A 19,324-nucleotide genomic window follows, 5' to 3' on the forward strand; every position below is an offset into this window, starting at 1 on the left:
GCGTGGCCTGGGACTATGACGACAGAGGACCCGAGGCCAGCGGCACCTCCGATGACAATGGTGTCACTAATTCTACTGATATCCAAACAGCTGCTTGAATCTTCACATAAAGTGAAATTTCACATAAAGGACAAATTCTCAATCAAATTTTAAGAGATTCCTTCTCAATAAAAACATCGGATAACCAGCTCAAAAGAACCTGCACTTGAGCACTTTATTGCAAACTTCTCATACATTTCAGGATTCAACAAAAAAGCACCCACTGTAGAAAGCCTTCCATGGTCTTGAGATATTATGCTGCCATCTTGTGGTCTGAGATAAAAATGTGCACCAGCATAATGATCTGGAACAAGCTTGTGTAGAATCACCACATCTAGGAACAAGAGTGCTGATCATGTCAAATGACGACAAACAGGCGGTAGATCACCACTCCAGCTCTTCGCCACTTCAGTTCCATCCAGTTCAAGCATTTTTCACATCATTCACTGACAAGATCACCGAGTGACAACACAGTCCTGCTGCATTTCAGCACGTTGTCACTGCCATGTCATAAACAGTTTTTTTAAAAAATTACAACAGCTAAATAAAGGCATGTTTTCCCGATCGCTCTCCACCATCAGCCCCGGCTTGGAGTCATTTCGGCGCTCCCTGGATCTTCTGGAGCAGATACTCCATCTGCAGGTTCAGGTTGGGCTGTCCTTTCTTGGTCTTTTTGCTCAGCATCTGAAACGTCTCCCTCTTTTTTGCTTTGTACCTCTCGAGAGCCTCCTCTCTCTGCTGCTTGTTCATCAGGTACTCCTGGGATAAAACAAAACAAAACAAAACAAAAAAAAAATTAATAGTGCCATGTAAAAATGAGGCCTGACTGTATTATTTGGTTTGACAAAGAAATGAGGAGCCTTTATATTTCACTTCACCTCTTTCTTCTTTCTCCGTTTTTCCCTGATCATCTCATATTCCTCTTTACTCTTCTGGTGGGACGTCTTCTTCATCATCTTCTTCTTCATGCGGTTGCTCATGGGCAGACTGGGAAGGGAATTATTAAGGTGTAATTACATTATGGTTCCCAATCTGCCTGAACAAGGACAGAATTGCAATTGTACCAGAAAATCTTTAATGTTTAATGTATGGCATCTTATTTTAAAATGTGTTCAGGTATGTCTCTCAAATCAAAGTGCCCTCCAAATCCTCACAAATCTGCTCACTGGTGACTACAGGTGGCTGAACGTGTACTGAACGGTGTGATGTGTTTAGGGACTGCCTGTCCAAAATGTTTTCATACCTTTCTGCCTCCTGGGCCGCTGTTCCCTCAGGGTTCCCAGCCTGCTCTGCTCCTCCAGCATCCTCTGCTGGATCTGCAGCGTCATCTGCAGCTCTGTCCTCTGCCTGCTCCTCCTCCTCCTCCTCTTCCTCCTCCTCCTCATGCCCTCTCATTCTCACTTTGCTCCTGTTCACCCGGTTCAGCCAAGCCTCCTTCTTCAGTTTTTCAGCCTCGGCCATGTAAAGGTGCCTGAGGTGCTCCGGATACTCGTCCTTGTACAGCGTTTGGGACTCGGGGTTCTTCCTCTTCTCCTTGCGCAGCAGCTTCTTGTACTCAAATTGGACTTTCTGCTTCCGCTTGAAAGCAAAGCCCTGACCTGGAGGAAAACTCACACAGTGAGAGAGGTTTTGGTCCCATCTGGCCATGACACAGTCCAATTTTACACTAAATACCACCCGAATGTCTGCTCTTACAGACATATAAAGGTACAGTACACATAATCACCACATAAAACAGGATGTGGAGCCTTTCATGAATAGTTAAGAGCCACTCAGCATGGGTAAAATCTTTTATTTTAACCAAAACACCTCAAAATTTTTGAGTATTTCGCACCAAAACAGACAGTGGAAGAGGATGGGGAGTGAACCCATGCTGCAAGTTGACATTTTATCATTTTTTGCTGGCTCACGTGTGTGCCCAAGCTCAATAACCTTATTACTTTGACACAAGTGGTAATAAACACGTACCCTCCTTGACGCTGCCATCAAAAACTTTGTGCTCAGGGACCCATTTCCTCTTTTTCTTGACGCCCGCCGGTTTGTTTTTGGATTTCTTCCAGTCGCCTCCTTTCCCTGTGAACTTTTCTTTCTTTTTCGCGATCTGAGCTGTCGGAGCCATTTGGCCTAAATCGCGTTTGGAAAAGTCAAATGTTTTCGTTCAGGCTGCATGGGTTTGCTTGTTGGCTTAGAGACGCGTGGTGATGACGCGGTCAGGGCAGACGTTAGTAATCAAGTGCGAGTCACTCAAGTTAATTAAGGTTAATTTCACTCGTAAGCGAAAGAGAGAATTTACGAGCACATTATTATTATCGTGAAACTTGAATGCAGCGAATTACATTTGGAGTAGTAAAACGGCTTAGGTAAATATGCCGTGAAAACTAATCGCTGGGCATTTTCAGCTGCTACTGTCTGGGTGTACATCGTCAGCGGGGGAAGACTCCTTCCATGTCTCTCACACGTCCGCCGGGGAGAGCTCAGCAACATGGCAACTTCTGCCCTGACGCTCCCAGAGATTCAGCGACGGATAGATGAAGTCACTCGCTTTCTCTCTATAGCTCTAAATATCGCCAACGCGCACACTGTCGAGTTTTACACGCACGACGTGTGGAGGCAGCTCGTGGCCGTGCCGCCACAGGAGGTCCTGTCAGCCTTCAGTTCATGTGCTGGCCACAAGGGGGAGCCAGAGCCCAGTGGAGACGGTAAATGCAGCAGGCCGTACTGCAAATAGATACTGCCAATAAATAAACAAATACAAGTAAACAAAAGTAGAAATATGAAAGCTTGTTAAGTTCTTATGGTGCACTGGAGTTTGCAGGCTTCTCTCCCCCCCTCTATATCATCATCATCATCATCATCATTATTATTATTATTATTATTGTAGTAGTAGTAGTAGTAGTAGTAGTTGCTAGTAGTAGTAGCTTTAGAACAGTAACAGCAGTAGTAGTTATTAATATATTTTTAGTGGTTGTTTATTGTTAGTACAAGTGTGTGTGTGTGTGTGTGTGTGTGTGTGTGTGTGTGTGTTGAGGGGGTGGATAAATAAAAATAAACAAACGAAAATAGAGTAGCCAAACCCAGCTCTGAGTAATGCTTGACATGTAATGGTGAAAAGTAGGATGCTGAACTGGCCCTCTGCAACTGAGTGGCAACACCACCTATTGGAAAGAAATTGCCCTCCTTTTCAACGTTAGATGTCAGGCTTTACTCAGATTTGAGTTTGCTCACTCTGGCAAGGATGTGGAAACTTTTGTTATCTCACTACATGAAAACTTCTCAAAGTTTATTCACTCTCCCTGCAAAAAGCCCAGTGTGATCTTGGCAACATGGGAAAGAGCAACTTTTCCCGTGCTTTAATGTCTTTGTCCCCAGCAGAGCGATCCAAGACCACATTTGGGTTTTGTGATGATACAAAGCGGTTGGTGGATACCCCTAAACTGTTGCAGGTGGCCAAGGCCCACTCTCTCCCCGGCCTTGGAGTGTGTGCGAGCAGGGATGAGCTACTGCGGTCCCTCAGAGAACACGAGCCTGCCTCGCCACCCGCCGAGGAAGGTAGGGAAGAATGGACAACACATGGTTTTTCATGCTGAGAATAGGAAACCAGTCAAGGATTCAGCATGTCCAGCTCCAATTCGTGACCATAACTCTGTGCGAGAACAAAGACTCAAATCAAATTTACGTTGCGTGTTATGGTAAGGGACGATTTGGGGCCTGCTCAAAGGTAAAGTACGGTTAGATTTGTCATGCTTTTGCAATACGTAGACACATTTGTTCTGTCTTATCCAGGTGCAGGTCTGGTGCCAGATGAATTTATGAATTCTAAGAAGTCCCACGAGGTCCAGTCCATGTCTGAGGTGGTGGCCTGTCTGGCCCAGCACTGCGGAGTCAAACAGGTGGAGCAACATTTGCCTTTGTTGCAGTGAATGTCTTTCAGGCTGCATCTCCCTTATTGTTACTGTAAAAACTGAGGATGCCACAAAAATCAGTACCTAGTTAGCTAAACTTTATTTTTACCTGAAACACATAAATCACAATGAGAGCACATAATTAGACCATTATATTAATTGCTACAGCAGGACATTTCATGCAGATTCTTTAATTTGAAGTTAATATTTTGTTGTGGTTCTTTGTGCTTTACTTGAAGACCCCAGACTTGTGTTGCACTTCTTATTCTAATGTAGCTTATGTGTTTCGAAGCATGACACACATAAAGTTAGTTCATTTCATAAAGAGTTATATAGAGGATTTTTCTGTTTTTGCAGTTATAATCATTAAGCTATCAAGATGAATAGCATTTCGCTGGTATCAGTATCAGCTGCCAAAATTCTGGTATCATGTGAAGTAAAGGCAGGAATTCGCTCAGTTTTAGTCCCTTTTTTTGACTGTAAGAATTTTGCAAGGTCCAACTGCAAGGCGGACCAACAAAGACACGCCTGGCCTTGTCAGTATGAGGATGGAAGAAAGTCTTCAGTGGGAGCTCATCTTGGCTGTGAGAAATGAAAAAGTGCACTTTAAAGTGTATGTCAAAGCCTTCATGGTGGGTTCTTCATACTTTGGAAACACAAACAAAAGCCAGGCCCAGAATTTGAAGGGCTCTGAAGAGTCCCAGGTCATGGAAAGCTACCCTTGGTATTTGAAAAGGACTATTGCAGAGGGTGTGTGGGTTTGGCCAGGCGCTACATTGTTAATTATCATAAATGCTCCAAGTCAGACGTTCCCTCCTTTCTCTCCCTCCCTCCGTTCATCCCAGGTGATAGATGTGGGCTCAGGGAAGGGCTACCTGTGCTCCTTCCTGTCCTTGCAATATGACCTGCAGGTCTACGGCATTGACTCCTCCATTACAAACACTCACGGAGCCCAAGAGAGGAACCGGAAGCTCAAGAAGTTCTCCAGGTCGTACCAGAAACACAAGGTGGCGAGGGAGAGAACAACCACCGATTCAGCTCAGGATGAGTTATTGGGAATAAATGGAGCAGATGACATTTTACATGCTGCTGGAGAGGAAGCAGTATCACCAAGGGAGGAGGCGGTGCCAGTCAATTTGTCAAAGGTAAATCCTATAGTGGATAAGAGTTCCGACCCAGAAACAGAGGAGCTGTTCCTCAGCGCCCTGTCAGTGGATGCAGTCGAGACCCCTGCTCCCAGAGTTCCCCCCAGCCAGCTGAGTGTTGAGGAACGAGAGAGGAGGAAGAGGGAGAACCTGGAGAGGAAGGCCCAGAATAGACCCAGCAGCGACCACAGCCTGTTTTCACCTCTTACGTCTTACGTTACCGCGGAGACGGAGCTCCGGGAGCTCATCAACGAGCTAGAGGTGAGTAAAGAGAGACCTGTCATATTGAAACATAAAAAAACAAATGAAAATAAATGTTGAAAGGAGATATATGTCAGGCTCTTTTTTCCCCCCACCAGCTACTGAAATTACTGTCGCAGCGGCTGCTCTTTGGATTATTGGAACGAGGTTTGGATGTTGTTGCGTCGCCAGATCTGCAGGGCGTCATCATCAATAACTTCTGTCATCGATCTTCCCCCCATTCTCTCCCTCCCCCCCCGTGCTCTCTCCTCTCTGCAGGATGCGGTCTTGGTCGGCCTGCACACGTGTGGCGACTTGGCTCCCAGCACCCTGAGGATGTTTGTGGCTAAAGGAGAGCTGACCTCAGTCTGCAGTGTGGGCTGCTGCTATCACCTGCTGACTGAGGAGTGCGACCCCGCCAGACAGGGTAACCACACACACACACACACAAAGAGACAGATCCAGATGCAGTCAAATAGAACATGATAGGCTTAGGCGATATCAAAAATTTGATATCATAATATTGTCTCTTCAAAGTGTTGCGATATTTAATGTTATTGCAATATTTGGACAGGTGGGTGCAGGCTGCCGGGTTGACTCAGCTGTTCATTCAAGCATTGATTCAAAGGTTGAAAAATTGAGGTCCTACTGTATTTTATTTTATTTTGTCCTATTCTAGTTTAATTTATTCTGTCCACCATCTCTCCATCATGCCCATTTTCTCAGGGAGTTTCATGCTCAATATTTCAGACGCTACTGGGTCAAATTCGATGAGTCTTTATGGAGGGGTGCATTTTTACAATGACATCCGGTTTCCCCAAAGAGAAAATGACTGATCCACCACAGCGCCACCAACAGGCCAAAAAGTCCCTAAGCTTCAAGCAGTGATTTTTTTTCTGCTACAATCTGCTAAATTAAATGTTGTAGGTACATGAATTGCACATGAATGAAAACTGTCACGTGTATAATCCAAAACATCTCTGTGTACTATTACTGTTGCACTGTGCATCTGTTCAGCTGCTACAAAGGCCATTTTAGCTGGAATGATGAGTAAACACAATTTTTAATCAAATAGATGGTACATAAAATGATGAGTCTGAGACAGGAAATCAAAATCTTAAAAAACTACATTATACCCATTAGTGCCATCAGAATAACTAGGCTTAATACTGCAGAGTTGTCTTGCATAGTCATTTTGCTTTGGTCTCATATTATAGAAAACATATGGCCTCTAATATCACGATACTCAGTATTGTCAGATATCAGCTATACATGCACTGTGCAGCAATGTGTGTGTGTGTGTGCTTCTCTCTGTGTGGTGTGCTGTGTATAGTAAAGCTGTTGACACTACAGTCTACCGAGGCAGTAATATGCCTCCCCACACATACACACTCACTCACACTCACACACACACACAGACCTCCACCCCTGTTTGAAAAACATGTGGTTCTTATTGCACAGGGAGCTTCATCCAGAACCATCTACACCCCCTGTTTTCTCACTCTCTCTCTATGTCTCCCCAACACACACACACACACACACACACTCATCATAACTCCCTTACCTGCAGTGTCTGATCCAGCCTGAAACACCACATAAAGTCCCATAAACACTTAAATGCATATTATATAGTAAACAAGTCAAATGTTCCACTGGAGGACCGGAGCGCTCGGCCAGCTCGCCCCTTCTGGAGACTGAGTTAAAACTGGAGACGCACTGTTAGAGTCATTAGCGTGGATTTATGATTTTCGGATGGCTGTTTAAGGGCTTTGAAAATGAGATTTTTTTGACCTTTTAATTTCGAAGGGATTCAATTGAAAATGATTGATTCCGCAACCCGCATGCAATATTTCATCCGGCTTCGATGGGACTTTGCTTTTATTTAGTAAGCTTGGACTTCTGCGCTCTGAAGGTTGTGCATTATCCTCCCAGCGCAGTTCAGATACAAGCATACAGAATCGTCTGTCTGTCATACATCTGTGATTTCACTCCTTTGCTGCTCGGTATATGAGGTACGAAACAGTCTACACGTGTCCTCATGCTGTGACTAATACCCTGAGCTGACATACTGAAAGATGCCTCGCTACAGTTGATATCTGCTCAGTATCACGCAATCTCTGGTAACAGTGTGACCTTTGACCCTTGGCGTCATCAGAGCCCAGCCAAGCGCGCAATATGAAATCATGACAGTTGATTGAAAACACTCCAGGCGTATGAGCAGTCCTTCACAGCCTTGTCTCTCTTTCTCTCTCCAGTCCAACCTTTCAAAAAGGCGAACCGAGGCGTTCTCATTCTCTCTCCCGCACACGCACACGCACACACACACACACACACACACACACACACACACATAGACATGCACATTTTCTCTCCCCTGTCAGCCTTGCAATACAGTCTGGGATGCAGGCCAACTCCTGTGGTGGGCTACCTCACCCTAAAAAGGAACTAAACTGCTAAAGAGCTGAAAAGCTTAATTATAGAGAGGTGAAGATATAACCATTGGAAAGCAGGCATACATTTATATCATTCACACATGAATTGAGGTTATTCATATTGCATCAAATGCATTGTTCACTTCTTATACCTCTCTGGGGGTTTGGGATCAACCGAGCCATCCAGTCTCACACTATTTACTCCCAAAATCAGCATCTACTTGGGAATCAATATATAAAGGTATCTCAAGTCTGGAGCCAATGTCTCTTCACAAAATGTTTGGGAATGTACATGTGTCCAGTCGCACAGGACGTCAGCGATCTGAGAAATATTTGTGTTTCTGAGTGGCAAGAGCACGCAAGTGGGCAGGCTGATGTTATGTTTTTGGCCACTTCAGATGCGATCGTCGTGGCCAAGATGAGGCTAGCACGCTAGCTAGTGTAAACACCTCTTTGTGTACTGTAATCCAGCCCTCAGACCGAAGGAAGAGCTTGTCTGCTTCAATTGCCTCGGATGGCCCGTGTCACCGAGCCATGTGCTGAGCAGGAGGGAGGCGAATGCAAGCGCTAACGTGTCAGTGTGTTCAAGGTGGTGCGAGAGGCCCCCACCGGCCCCGTGCGTGTTATTAATGCTTTGTTGACTGTTTCCCTCTGGACTCGCTGGGCCTTGGCCTCACTGACCGACCCTTTTAGGAGTGACATGAAAAGGATGGCAAGCTGTCAAGCAGTCACACTCAACACCTCCCAGTGGGGGATTGGTGTGTGTGTGTGTGTAATGGAGTCAGCTGTGGTTGGAGCTGTAACGTTGTTCTCACAGCAGCAATTAGAAGCCATTGGTTCTGCATTTTAGAAGCCAGATACAAAATATCTAAATATTTACAGTAGGAGAGGGAAATACCAATTATATTCAAATTTTTTTTCAGTCATAAGCTTACATTAAAGGAACGGCTCACCCATCATACTAAAAAAGATAATTTTCCTTTTTACTCCCGTTGCAGTCTATTTCCTGCCAAAGAACACTGGCAAACTGTATTTATACACCCCCAGTATATACAAATTAGGCTACAGGCAGATAGATACAGTTTGCCCATGTTCTTCGGCAGAAAATAGTTCCCACTGTAACAATCCACCCACGAGGTATCTCTTGTTTTTGGAAAGAGCTGATGCTGTTGAGTTTTTCACATGTAAATTTTTGATGGTTTGAGCTCCACAACACAATACCCACCCAGCCACATTATGTCAGGGTGCCGGGAGCCAGGAAACCTTGCCAAATCACCCAGAATTATCTGGATGAATAGATTGCACTGGAGCAAGTGGGAAAATGTCTTTTTTTCATATTTTGAGTGAATTGTTCCTCTTTTTTTTTTCATTTTTACAGACAAATTGGAAACACATATTTCAGTTGTCATTTAGGTCAGGGTTAGACATCAGACACATTAGCAGCCGTGGTGGAAAAGAGAGGATGGATGACTCCTCCTAAAGCCAGATTAAATTCGCTTCCTCTTTGTGCTACCTTATAATTTGCTATCTTGGCATGTAATTAGTGGTCATGTCCACTGATTACAATTGAAATTGAAAAAGGTCTGATTGTTCAGCCAAACTGATCAGTGGGTTCACTTCTATTATCTGTGTGTCTCTTTGTGTCTGCCCCTCTGCAGAGTCTGCGCACGGTGTGTGTGGTTTCCCCATGAGTCAGTACCTCAGGGACCAGTCCTGGTTCTGTGGTAGAAACGCCAGGATGTCGGCGTGCTTGGTGAGCTGGATGACACCACAAAAAATGTGCACAGCGGCATATTTTCTACGGAAATGTATTCCTGTAACTGTAATGACACTTTTGTCGGGGATGGCCGCGGGACAAAAAAACTCTTTAAAATTCACTGGACTTTTTTTTCTGTACTGTAGAGGCAGAACATCTGGTTGAAATAATCTCTGTAATGACATTGAATGGATTGTCAGGAGTATTTTTCACCTTTGCAGCTACAGCCCACTGTATTTTCTACAAAATACTCTGGCTTCCAGGCACTTAACCTTTTACCATTTTTCTTAAAAAAACACAGGCACTGGAGAGAGTTTCACTTGGCCAAGGGGTAAGTGACGCATGCACACATATTGTGATCAACCGGATAAATGCATCTGATGATCATCATCGTGAAAAGAATGTAGCTTTCCTTTGTTTATCATCACTGAAATGTGCACAGTGCAGTTTAACATCTGTGTATCAAACATCACTCATTGACACTTATCAAAAGCGATCCATTAAATTATTAAAAGGCAAATGTGTATGTTCACAGTATCTCAAGACTGTATTATCTTCGTTTTAGATCAAGCATATACCTTCAAACAATCAGCCCATTAATTCTGTTGTGTTAGTGCTGTGACTGACTACAGTATATTTATTTGAAATGCAGAGCCTAGAGCTCTAGGCCAAAACTGATACACGATACCACTAGCCATTAATATGGAATGTTTATAAATATTAATGCAATCACGGCAAGATTGATTACATGTTGGAAGCAAGGGTTGAATCCAAAAACAGCCTTGATTGCTTGCTAGTCTTGCATCAGGCACGGAAATGAGCATAGAAAGTCTCCTGCAAATGCCTCAATGTTTTGTTGAGGATGCTAGATGAATGACAAGGGAATAGCAGTCACAATATTGTTTTGTTTTTTTTTAAATGAAAAAAGTTCATCGTGTTTAAGTAAATATGTACCTTTTGTGCTTTTCTGCAGATTCAGATGGAGTCCCTGTTCTATCGGGCAGTCCTTCATGTTATTTTAAGGGACCACTACAGTTCTTTTAAAAGGTAACATAGCTTAGATCTGGCATGGCTTCGCTCACTCAAATGTATGGCGCTTTCCTTCGTTGTGCACTAACACAGTGGGGTGCATCTATCACAGTTAAGACACTGTTTGCTCCAACAGCTCTGCACAACACTGTAAATATTCATAGGTCCAGGATGTTTCACTTTGATGTTTTCAGTGTGCATGGAAAAAGTGCATCATGTTTCACAGGTCAAATACAAGAGGGGTCCTTTGTGTTTGAGTTTCCAGGTTTTAATTGCCTTCTAAGCGTGCGATCACACCTACAGTTTGTTTTCTTTGGTTCCATCGATGAAAAGTTCAACTTGTTAAGGCCCATATGGGCCAATGGCAAACAAACCAGGGCTTGTAAACAGAAGTCACATGGATAAACAGGTGGATTGTTTATTAGATAGCATTTTGGTAAAGTGTCATCTCATAAGGTTACAAAGTCCAAACAAATCAGATTTCATTTCATTACTCCTCGCAACTTAAGCTAAGCATGATGGGTTTGTCTGTGCTCTTTGCTGTTTCTGAGGAAAACAGAAAGTAATAATGATCGTTATAACCTCGCTTCGTTTTGTTATGCGAGGCTTTCCGAGCAAGAGGAGCCACTGTCAAGATCCTCCTCAACATATCCTTAAAACCTTTTGTTCTAGGGTCAGGTCCTGTAGATGGCCCAAACTGCATGGACATTCTGAGAAACTAAGACTTGAACTTTGGGGTGCAGTTCGTTGCTGTGACCTGTGCTTGACTTTGTGTGTTTTGGAGTAAATGCTCGAAAGCTGAATGAAACTGCTCCAAATGTATTTGGCACGCTTCTTATTCTCAGAAGACATAAGGCATCGCTTTGTTTGCAATCACAAGGCACGGCTTTGTTTGTATTGCATGCGCAATAGCAATTTAATATGTAAAATGTCAATGTGATCCTTCATTTGAATTGAAATCTCCCATTTGTACGTGCAAATTTTGGCTCAAAATAAATAATAATTCAGTAATATCATTTGTATTTGCCATGTCATTTATGAATATTGTCACAAAGCATTTGTATGATTTATGATGAGCTTGATTGACATGATAATGCAAATTGGAAAATTAAAATCCATTTCCCAAACGGCAAAGCTGTGTTTCATTTGATTCTGCAATAACCATGTAGAAAAGATAATTGACGTCATTTACTTTACATGCTTTTTTGCACTCTCTAATAAGGCAATTCCAAATTTCATTATCAAAGACATGGGGCACCATAAATTTAGCTCAACTCAAACGGTTATCTGAATGTGAAATGCACAACAGCGCCTTCTGTCTTTTCTATAAATTAAAATATATGTTATGTTAATATGTTGCTGTTTTCATATTATATTTCCATTTTGATTGTGCTGTGCCTCCATAGTTAAATGTCAGAGCTGAAGTGAAGTGAAAAGTCTCTCTTCCTGTGATCTTCAGTACAATGACCAGCATCAGGTCAGGATCACACATGTGTTAGTTTGCTTCCAGCACAACTTGCCCGTTGCTGTGTTTAACAGTCTGGCTTTGGTTGCTAAGGTGTGATAAAAAAAAAAAAAAAAACACATGGAAACAAACCGAGAGCAAAGGAGTCAATGTTGTTTATTTCATGGCCAATGGCCAGACATGAGCAGTTCAGGGACTCGAGGTGAGGCTGAGCGTGTAGCGGCAACTTCAGGGATTAAAAATGTGTGTGTGTCTAAGTCAGTGTGTGTGTGCGTATCCCTTCCACAGTGAAAAGCGAGTGGGGAATGTCTACTCCAAGGCTAAATCATTTGTGGACTACGTTCGCCGAGCGCTGCGCAGACTGGATCTGGATGAATCAAAGGTCAGGGCAAAAGTATCGCCATCATCTTCCAGCAGGTTCCAGAAACAGGCTATGGAAAGTAATATACATTGCATAGAACAAAAAACCATCCAGCCTCATGGGAAAAATGCTCATTGCCTTGACATTCAAACCATAATAGGTTGAGAGTCAAAACGTATATTATCTCCTTCCACATCTCCAGAATCGTTTTAACAGTATAAGTACAGCGTAATTATTCATAAGTGGTTCCTGAACTTTCCATGCGACCTCTGTGCATATATTGATGTAAATTGTGAAATTTGAACCATATGTATATTTAGATCAAGGTTATAATTATGATTTTTTTGAAGAAAATATTCAAATTTTCTCAATTCTAATTGGTAGACTTAGCTGCTGTCAGCTGCTTGAAATCCATGATCTAGGATGTTGCTAGACTTTGTCATATAAGGTATGTGATGTTAAGGATTTTAGAGTATCCTGGTGGAGAGGATGAATGAGGATGATGTATTTTTACTGTTGGTTTAAACCATCTGTCTGTCTCACAACTCCACAGGCCGTAAACCTCTTCTCTTTCATCTTCTCTCTTTCTCTCTCTCTCTGTCTCTCTCTCTCTCCAGCTTCCTGACAGTGTCATCCAGGATTACCATGACACATACAGAGCACGAGTGGATGAAATGTTTGCCTTTAATATGGTGAGTCGTCGGCGTATTTTTGGTAAACGCCCATTGGACATCCATTGCTTTGGGTTACCTTTTTCCTGGTCTTTAAATTGCTTTGGTTTAGATTTACACAAGAACTACAATAACCTGCTTAATCTGTACTTGCATAAATCATTCTTTCTCCCTGTAAACTGAGATGAACTGTATAATGCTATGAAATTGTAGTCCATTAAACAAGATCATTATAGTCTACAGGGAAATAATACAGGAATGATTATACAGGATGGGAAGAAAACCAGTCTTGGGCTTCAACGAAGACCACTAATTGTGGTGTCAACCAACATACCAATTTTCCCTCATGAAATAAAGCAGTGAAATGTTTTTTGGGTATTGCCCGCTACCTACCGGGAAGATGTTTCCAATATAGACAGTGTGGGAAGTCGCCTGAAAGGACTGATACTTTGTGTCGCCTCGAATCAGTAACACAGACAAGAACAATGCCTTATTGTGTCCTCTACATTTAAAGGTCATGCTGAAAAGCACCGCAGTGAAATTGAATATTTCTTACAGCACACTTTGTGCCTCTGTCCTGTTCCTGTTTAGTTGAAGGTTACGCTGGCTCCCTGTATTGAAGGTCTGATTCTCCTCGATCGCCTCTGCTACCTGAAAGAACAGGTAAAGTCAGCAGGATAGTCAGAGCAACATGTCATGTGTTTGTGTTTGTCTGTGATGGACACACACACCGTCACTCGTGAAAGTCTGTTATGGTGGCATGTATGAGAATTATCTGGTGTGAATATATTTGTGTCATGTAGCTCTTCCTCTAGATTTAACGCATTTTCACCTCTTCTCAAGAGTGTACTTACTTGACTGGAAGTGAGAACATGCTTTTAATTAAACATGATAGGCAGCTGATACTTAAAAAGACAGACAGCAAAGGATCCATGACCATTTTTAAGAACTAGCAAAGGTTACTGTCGCAAACTAATTGACAAAAACTCAGCATTAAAAATACTGCTCTGACAGGAAAATAAATACAGAGTTTGTGTATATATACAGTACAGGCCAAAAGTTTGGACACACCTTCTCATTCAATGCGTTTTCTTTATTTTCATGACTATTTACATTGTAGATTCTCACTGAAGGCATCAAAACTATGAATGAACACGTGGAGTTATGTACTTAACAAAAAAAAGGTGAAATAACTGAAAACATTTTATATTCTAGTTTCTTCAAAATAGCCACCCTTTGCTCTGATTACTGCTTTGCACACTCTTGGCATTCTCTCGATGAGCTTCAAGAGGTAGTCACCTGAAATGGTTTTCACTTCACAGGTGTGCCTTATCAGGGTTAATTAGTGGAATTTCTTGCTTTATCAATGGGGTTGGGACCATCAGTTGTGTTGTGCAGAAGTCAGGTTACTACACAGCCGACAGCCCTATTGGACAACTGTTAAAATTCATATGTTCATTCATAGTTTTGATTCCTTCAGTTAGAATTTACAATGTAAATAGTCATGAAAATAAAGAAAACACATTGAATGAGAGGGTGTGTCCAAACTTTTGGCCTGTACTGTATATATATATATATATATATATGTATTTATATATGAAAAATAACTATCTTGCCCACATGCAAAACTAAGTAAAAGGCAAAAAAAGGCTGAAAATCAGTTGAAAACATTCATTTTGGTTTTACACAACAGCTGTTGCAAACATACAAAATACCTGTCGTGGACTTTTATATCACTGTACTTTTGAAAAAACATTATCTCAAACAAAAAATACTACACCAAGAACTGAAACCAAATTTAAAACTAAAACTAAAACGACCAATCCCAAACTGAGAACTTGATTTAAAATCAAAGTGAAACTGAAATGAAAATTGAAAACTACATGAAACCAGAAACTAATGAAAATCCCAAAATGTAATAACTCTGGAGCTTGTGCAGTTATAGCTCATGGTAAGTTTACCCAACAGCCTTGTCACACACGTTCTCCTTTTACATTTCCACGATACGCTGACTTATGATCTTGATGATTTGCTTGTACAGCACTTTGAGTGGGATTTGAAATTTGGTTCCCTGATGACAAATATGTGAGCACGCAGATATCAGAGTGGAAACCTGGAGTATTATGTTCAGGCCACTGAGCGTATAGGTGTCGGCTAAATTAAAGCTGGCCTGTAATTTAACATCTTAGGTTCCTTCAGCCAAACATAACATGCTAATCTGTAGTCTGAGTCGCTGTGATGAGAGATGTGCGAGCAGAAAGCTTTGAAGTTCTGATTACACATGTGATCGTATATCAAATGGGCTTCCTTCATAGGCATCTGTAATAAAACTACATGATGTCAAGACGGTTGGTCAGCTCTCAGATCTCTCCCTCAAGGAGGAAAAAGAAGGGGGTAGTGGTCTTGTGTGTGTGTGTGTGTGTGTGTGTGTGTGTGTGTGTGTGTGTGTGTGTGTGTGTGTGTGTGTGTGTGTGCCATGCAGGTTGTTGATATCCACACATGTCTCTGTGTCACAGGAAGCCGTTTCATTCTCTGCGCTGGTCCAACTCTTTGATCCTCTGCTGTCACCAAGATGCTATGCTGTCGTTGGGATGAAAAGTCTGAGCTATAAGACACAACTTCAGTCTAATTAACCTATATGCATATCAATACACTGCACTGATTGAGTAGCTATGATTACAGACGGTCATAATTCAATTCATACATTGTCAGTGAATGTCTTTCACTCTGTCAATTCATTTTTATTACATGCCTGAAGAGTTTTAAAATTTATTTATGCAATTCCTGTCTCACATCACATTTTTGACAACATTTTTCTATGTTTTGTTTTCTATTCTTTACTGTACCTGATATTGAATAAATGTTAAATTGCAAAAGGAACACTTTCCGTGTTTAGTCTTAACCTTGTGCTGCTCTCAGAGGAGCACTCATGGAAACACGTGCTCAAAACACCTGGAAAAACTATCTGTCAGTCCTGCATTGTTTGATTGAATTATACCCATCTCAGACCTTTGTCCATATTTTAGAGCGGCTCTTGAGAGAGCAGTTGCTTTTAAGGACTGGTCAGGGGGCAGGGGCATTGTGGGATTTGGGAAGACCCAGATCCCCTCTGGTTGTGTGGGTCTGGAAACCCCATTTCTAGGCTCCCAAGCCAGAGGAAGCAGAGAAAAAGGTAGAGGGGGTAAGGGGCGCCCTTGACCCTTCTTTAATCTTTACTCCTGTTTTGCTCTGTCCTTGGTCATTTAATAAATCAATTTCTCCTGCCATCTTTCAAAGTGAAGGTTACAGACATAAGTTAATGAATCATACCTGATAGTGGACATTACACATAAAACTTGTCAGAAAGCAGAGGACAAGGGTAGGCTAGGATTAGAGCATCTTAACAGTTAGGAGACTGATAACATTAACATGTTAGAGGTTATAGGTGGTAAACCCAGAAACCCTTATGTTCATATACTATTTGAAGCAGGTGACTCTTGATTTAATTTAGTAGATACTTGGAGGGCATGAACACTTCACTTGCAAGATGTCTTAAAGAGGTGCTTGTGTTCGCAATACATTTTGGTATTAGAAACTCACCCAGACACACGTATGTCTTTATCATTTATAACTTGATGGCTGAGGTCATGTTTTTCATAGCCATGAATATTATTTTTTTATTACATATTAATATTTTATAGTATAGTATCCAAAGTCATCCTGAGTCTGTAAAGGCCACAGTAGATGTGTATGCCGGCAGTGTTCCTTAAATATTGTACATCGACACTGCAAACTGTGAGAGACCGTGCTGAACAAATGCTAGTTATTCTGAAACAAAGGGAATGTGATAGGACACTTTACCACTGTGCAGCAGAGAAAAGCATTGCTTTTGTCATGCCAGACCACACTTTCTCCCACCGCATCTGCCGTCGCTGCCATTATTTGTCACTGTAGCTGTTGTGGCCTACACATCTGTAGGCTATCCATAGGTCTGTCAACGTCGCCAGGGTAAAATCATGTCCCAGAGCTTTATTTTTACCTCCGTAAAGACAGATGGCGAAGCTCTTTGCTGCGTCTGGTCCATGTTTGGATCCAGACCCGTGTATCGCACTGACAGCCTGTTCTGGTGGCCAAACCGGACTGACGCGACTCCAAGCAATTCAAGATGTGCACAAGGCCTGTTTTGGGCTATAAATGTTGCTGGGTTTTGTTGTGGTCGAGTGAGTCATGTCATGTCAACCTGTCCTGCCCTTGATGCTTGCACGCATGTTTGCATATGTAGATATATATACAAACACATGCGCATGTACCATGGCACAACCTCTTCCACATGCCCACATAGATAGAAGACTGAAATCAGTTAAACCCATCCAGGCAACTGGTGAATCAAAGCAGTTTCCTGACTTTGCATGTAACGGTGGACAGGAAAAGGGTTCAGGATGTGATGAGGGCGGAACATAGTTGGGCGACAGAAATAGTCTACGTGGGGAAATAGTCTGCATGGGAAATGATGCCAGGCCATCCTCACCTCCAGACTTTTCACTGCAAGATAGGAACGAGAGGAAGCAGTGGGAAAGAGCGGGAAATGCATCAAACACTTCAGTCCTCACCTCCGATCACCATTTCTCACGGTCCCACTTAGCTTGAGGAATCATCTCATGGTTCCTTCCTCCAATATCCTCAGTGTGTAGTGTGTTGTACTGTGTAGTAATGTGTGTGTGTGATTCTGACATCATGTAGTAACTCAAACAACCAGGAGAAGGGAGGTAAATCTGCAGATTGAAAGCCTTCAACTTATTCCAATGATAATTAGTTCCCAATCAATTAATGTTTTTTGTTGGAGAACAGACCTCCTTTCTTTGTGAGTGGGAAAACCACGGCACGAAATGGACATATTAATGACATCCAGATAGGTAATGGATAAAAATTGGAAGGGAAATGGAATGCCTTAGGAGGAATCAAGATAATTTGAAATCCACTCCACTACATGAAGCGAAAGAGGGAGAAGGAGGTGGCGGGGAAGAGTGGGAAATGCATCAAACACTTGTGGCCTCACCATTTCTCACAGTCCTACTTATCTTGAAAAATCACCTCAGGGTTCCTTCCACCAACATCCTGCGCAGTGCGTTTAGCTGGGATACTAGCGGAAGGAGCCCAAACTTCCAACTTGTTGATCTTAAACTTAATCCAAAGATAATGACGTCTATATAATTAATTCTCAATCAACAAAAAGGTTTTTCTTGGAGAATAGAATAACTTTTTTGTGGACTGGAAAACCACTGAATGGATGAATTCTTGAGTCTTAATTGATGAGCTCTAGATAGTTAATGGGTAAGAACTGGTTTGGAAGTGGAATACCTTATGAGGGATCAACATAAGTTGAAATCCATGCCATGACATGAGGCGAAGAAGAGGGAGAGAAGGCAGTCATTTGCTGAATGTCAGTTCTGCGGCTACACAGGAAGCTTTGCAGTGAAAATGCCATTTATAGATCATTAGCCGTGGAAGCATCACACGCACACACACACACGCACAGGCGCACATTTTCTGACCCCCCTCACTTCATTTCTACTCCCACTCTTTCTCATACCCAAACACAAGTTCAGGTTATACTCACATGTATTGCCACTTGGCCACTTTAAGCCACAGTCCTTCTCTGTGACCTCTCTCTCTTTCACCCACACAAACAAAAACACCTTAATGTAATGTTGTGATGACTTCCATCTGAGCACAGTGCTGTTTCTATTGTCTGGAGTGCAAACAGTCCGTTTTTTTCTTCATAAGGACGGCTTGGGCTTAAAGCCATCTCAGAGAAGGGTGCCAAGATAGACAGAAGTAATCCTGGCTGCCATCATGCCCCTTCAGTCATGAACAGACTATAACTCAGTGCCAGATGCCACACTTGTGAGAAAAAAGAGAATTGGCTAGACGTAGCGTCGGGCACATACTGCTTGTCTTAGATTAGACTCGCTGTCATCACGTTAAGTCGTTGCAGATTTATTCTTCGAGGCAGCGCAACTCGGACAGAAATACGTCTCACACCTGTCAGCGATGCATCTGTGGATGTGTACCATGAAGATAAACAGGCGAGCCAAGCCAAATAAATGTTTGCCTTTGAGCCTCAAACAATGTCACCTTGAAGAAACACGTCACTGGATACGGACAACTGTTGGCTTCAGTCTGAAATAATATCATCAAACATTCCCAGCAACAATATCTGTCCCTGTGATTCATTTTTTCCATTAATCTTGCCCATTCTGTGGGGAGATTGTCCAGATTAATATCAAATTAGAGCAATCTAAAAC

At 42.4% G+C, this 19,324-nt stretch overlaps 2 protein-coding genes across 3 annotated transcripts; one reads left to right on the forward strand and one right to left on the reverse strand.

Moving 5' to 3' along the window:
- Window positions 1-189: 189 nt before the first annotated feature.
- On the reverse strand, window positions 190-2,340 carry ccdc59 (coiled-coil domain containing 59). Its single transcript, XM_030045773.1, has 4 exons — window positions 2,008-2,340; window positions 1,283-1,637; window positions 918-1,026; window positions 190-798 (listed from the first exon to the last, which is right to left on the reverse strand). The coding sequence occupies exons 1-4, from the start codon at window positions 2,156-2,158 to the stop codon at window positions 634-636; spliced, it is 780 nt and encodes a 259-aa protein (XP_029901633.1). The 5' UTR covers window positions 2,159-2,340; the 3' UTR covers window positions 190-633.
- Window positions 2,341-2,348: 8 nt separating this feature from the next.
- Window positions 2,349-15,914, forward strand: mettl25 (methyltransferase like 25). 2 transcript variants are annotated; one of them, XM_030045770.1, is made up of 12 exons: window positions 2,349-2,738; window positions 3,409-3,588; window positions 3,823-3,929; window positions 4,787-5,347; window positions 5,606-5,753; window positions 9,417-9,511; window positions 9,816-9,845; window positions 10,488-10,561; window positions 12,297-12,390; window positions 12,987-13,061; window positions 13,632-13,703; window positions 15,557-15,914. In XM_030045770.1, the coding sequence occupies exons 1-12, from the start codon at window positions 2,522-2,524 to the stop codon at window positions 15,671-15,673; spliced, it is 1,770 nt and encodes a 589-aa protein (XP_029901630.1). In that variant the 5' UTR covers window positions 2,349-2,521; the 3' UTR covers window positions 15,674-15,914. The 2 variants fall into 2 exon arrangements, with proteins under 2 accessions (XP_029901630.1, XP_029901631.1); XM_030045771.1 differs by having other exon boundaries at window positions 2,352-2,738; window positions 3,412-3,588.
- The last annotated feature ends 3,410 nt before the right edge of the window (window positions 15,915-19,324 follow it).

This window comes from Myripristis murdjan, chromosome 23 (genome assembly GCF_902150065.1).
Source record: "Myripristis murdjan chromosome 23, fMyrMur1.1, whole genome shotgun sequence".
In the NCBI taxonomy this organism is placed as follows: Eukaryota; Metazoa; Chordata; class Actinopteri; order Holocentriformes; family Holocentridae; genus Myripristis; species Myripristis murdjan.

Coding starts and splice junctions, on each gene's coding strand:
- ccdc59 (XM_030045773.1), bottom strand. CDS start 2,158: ATGGCTCCGACAGCTCAGATCGCGAAAAAGAAAGAAAAGTTCACAGGG. Junction 1,638..2,007: donor TGATGGCAGCGTCAAGGAGG/GTACGTGTTTAT, acceptor GTTTTCCTCCAG/GTCAGGGCTTTGCTTTCAAG. Junction 799..917: donor AACGGAGAAAGAAGAAAGAG/GTGAAGTGAAAT, acceptor GTTTTATCCCAG/GAGTACCTGATGAACAAGCA.
- mettl25 (XM_030045770.1), top strand. CDS start 2,522: ATGGCAACTTCTGCCCTGACGCTCCCAGAGATTCAGCGACGGATAGAT. Junction 2,739..3,408: donor GCCAGAGCCCAGTGGAGACG/GTAAATGCAGCA, acceptor CTTTGTCCCCAG/CAGAGCGATCCAAGACCACA. Junction 13,704..15,556: donor TCTGCTACCTGAAAGAACAG/GTAAAGTCAGCA, acceptor TCTGTGTCACAG/GAAGCCGTTTCATTCTCTGC.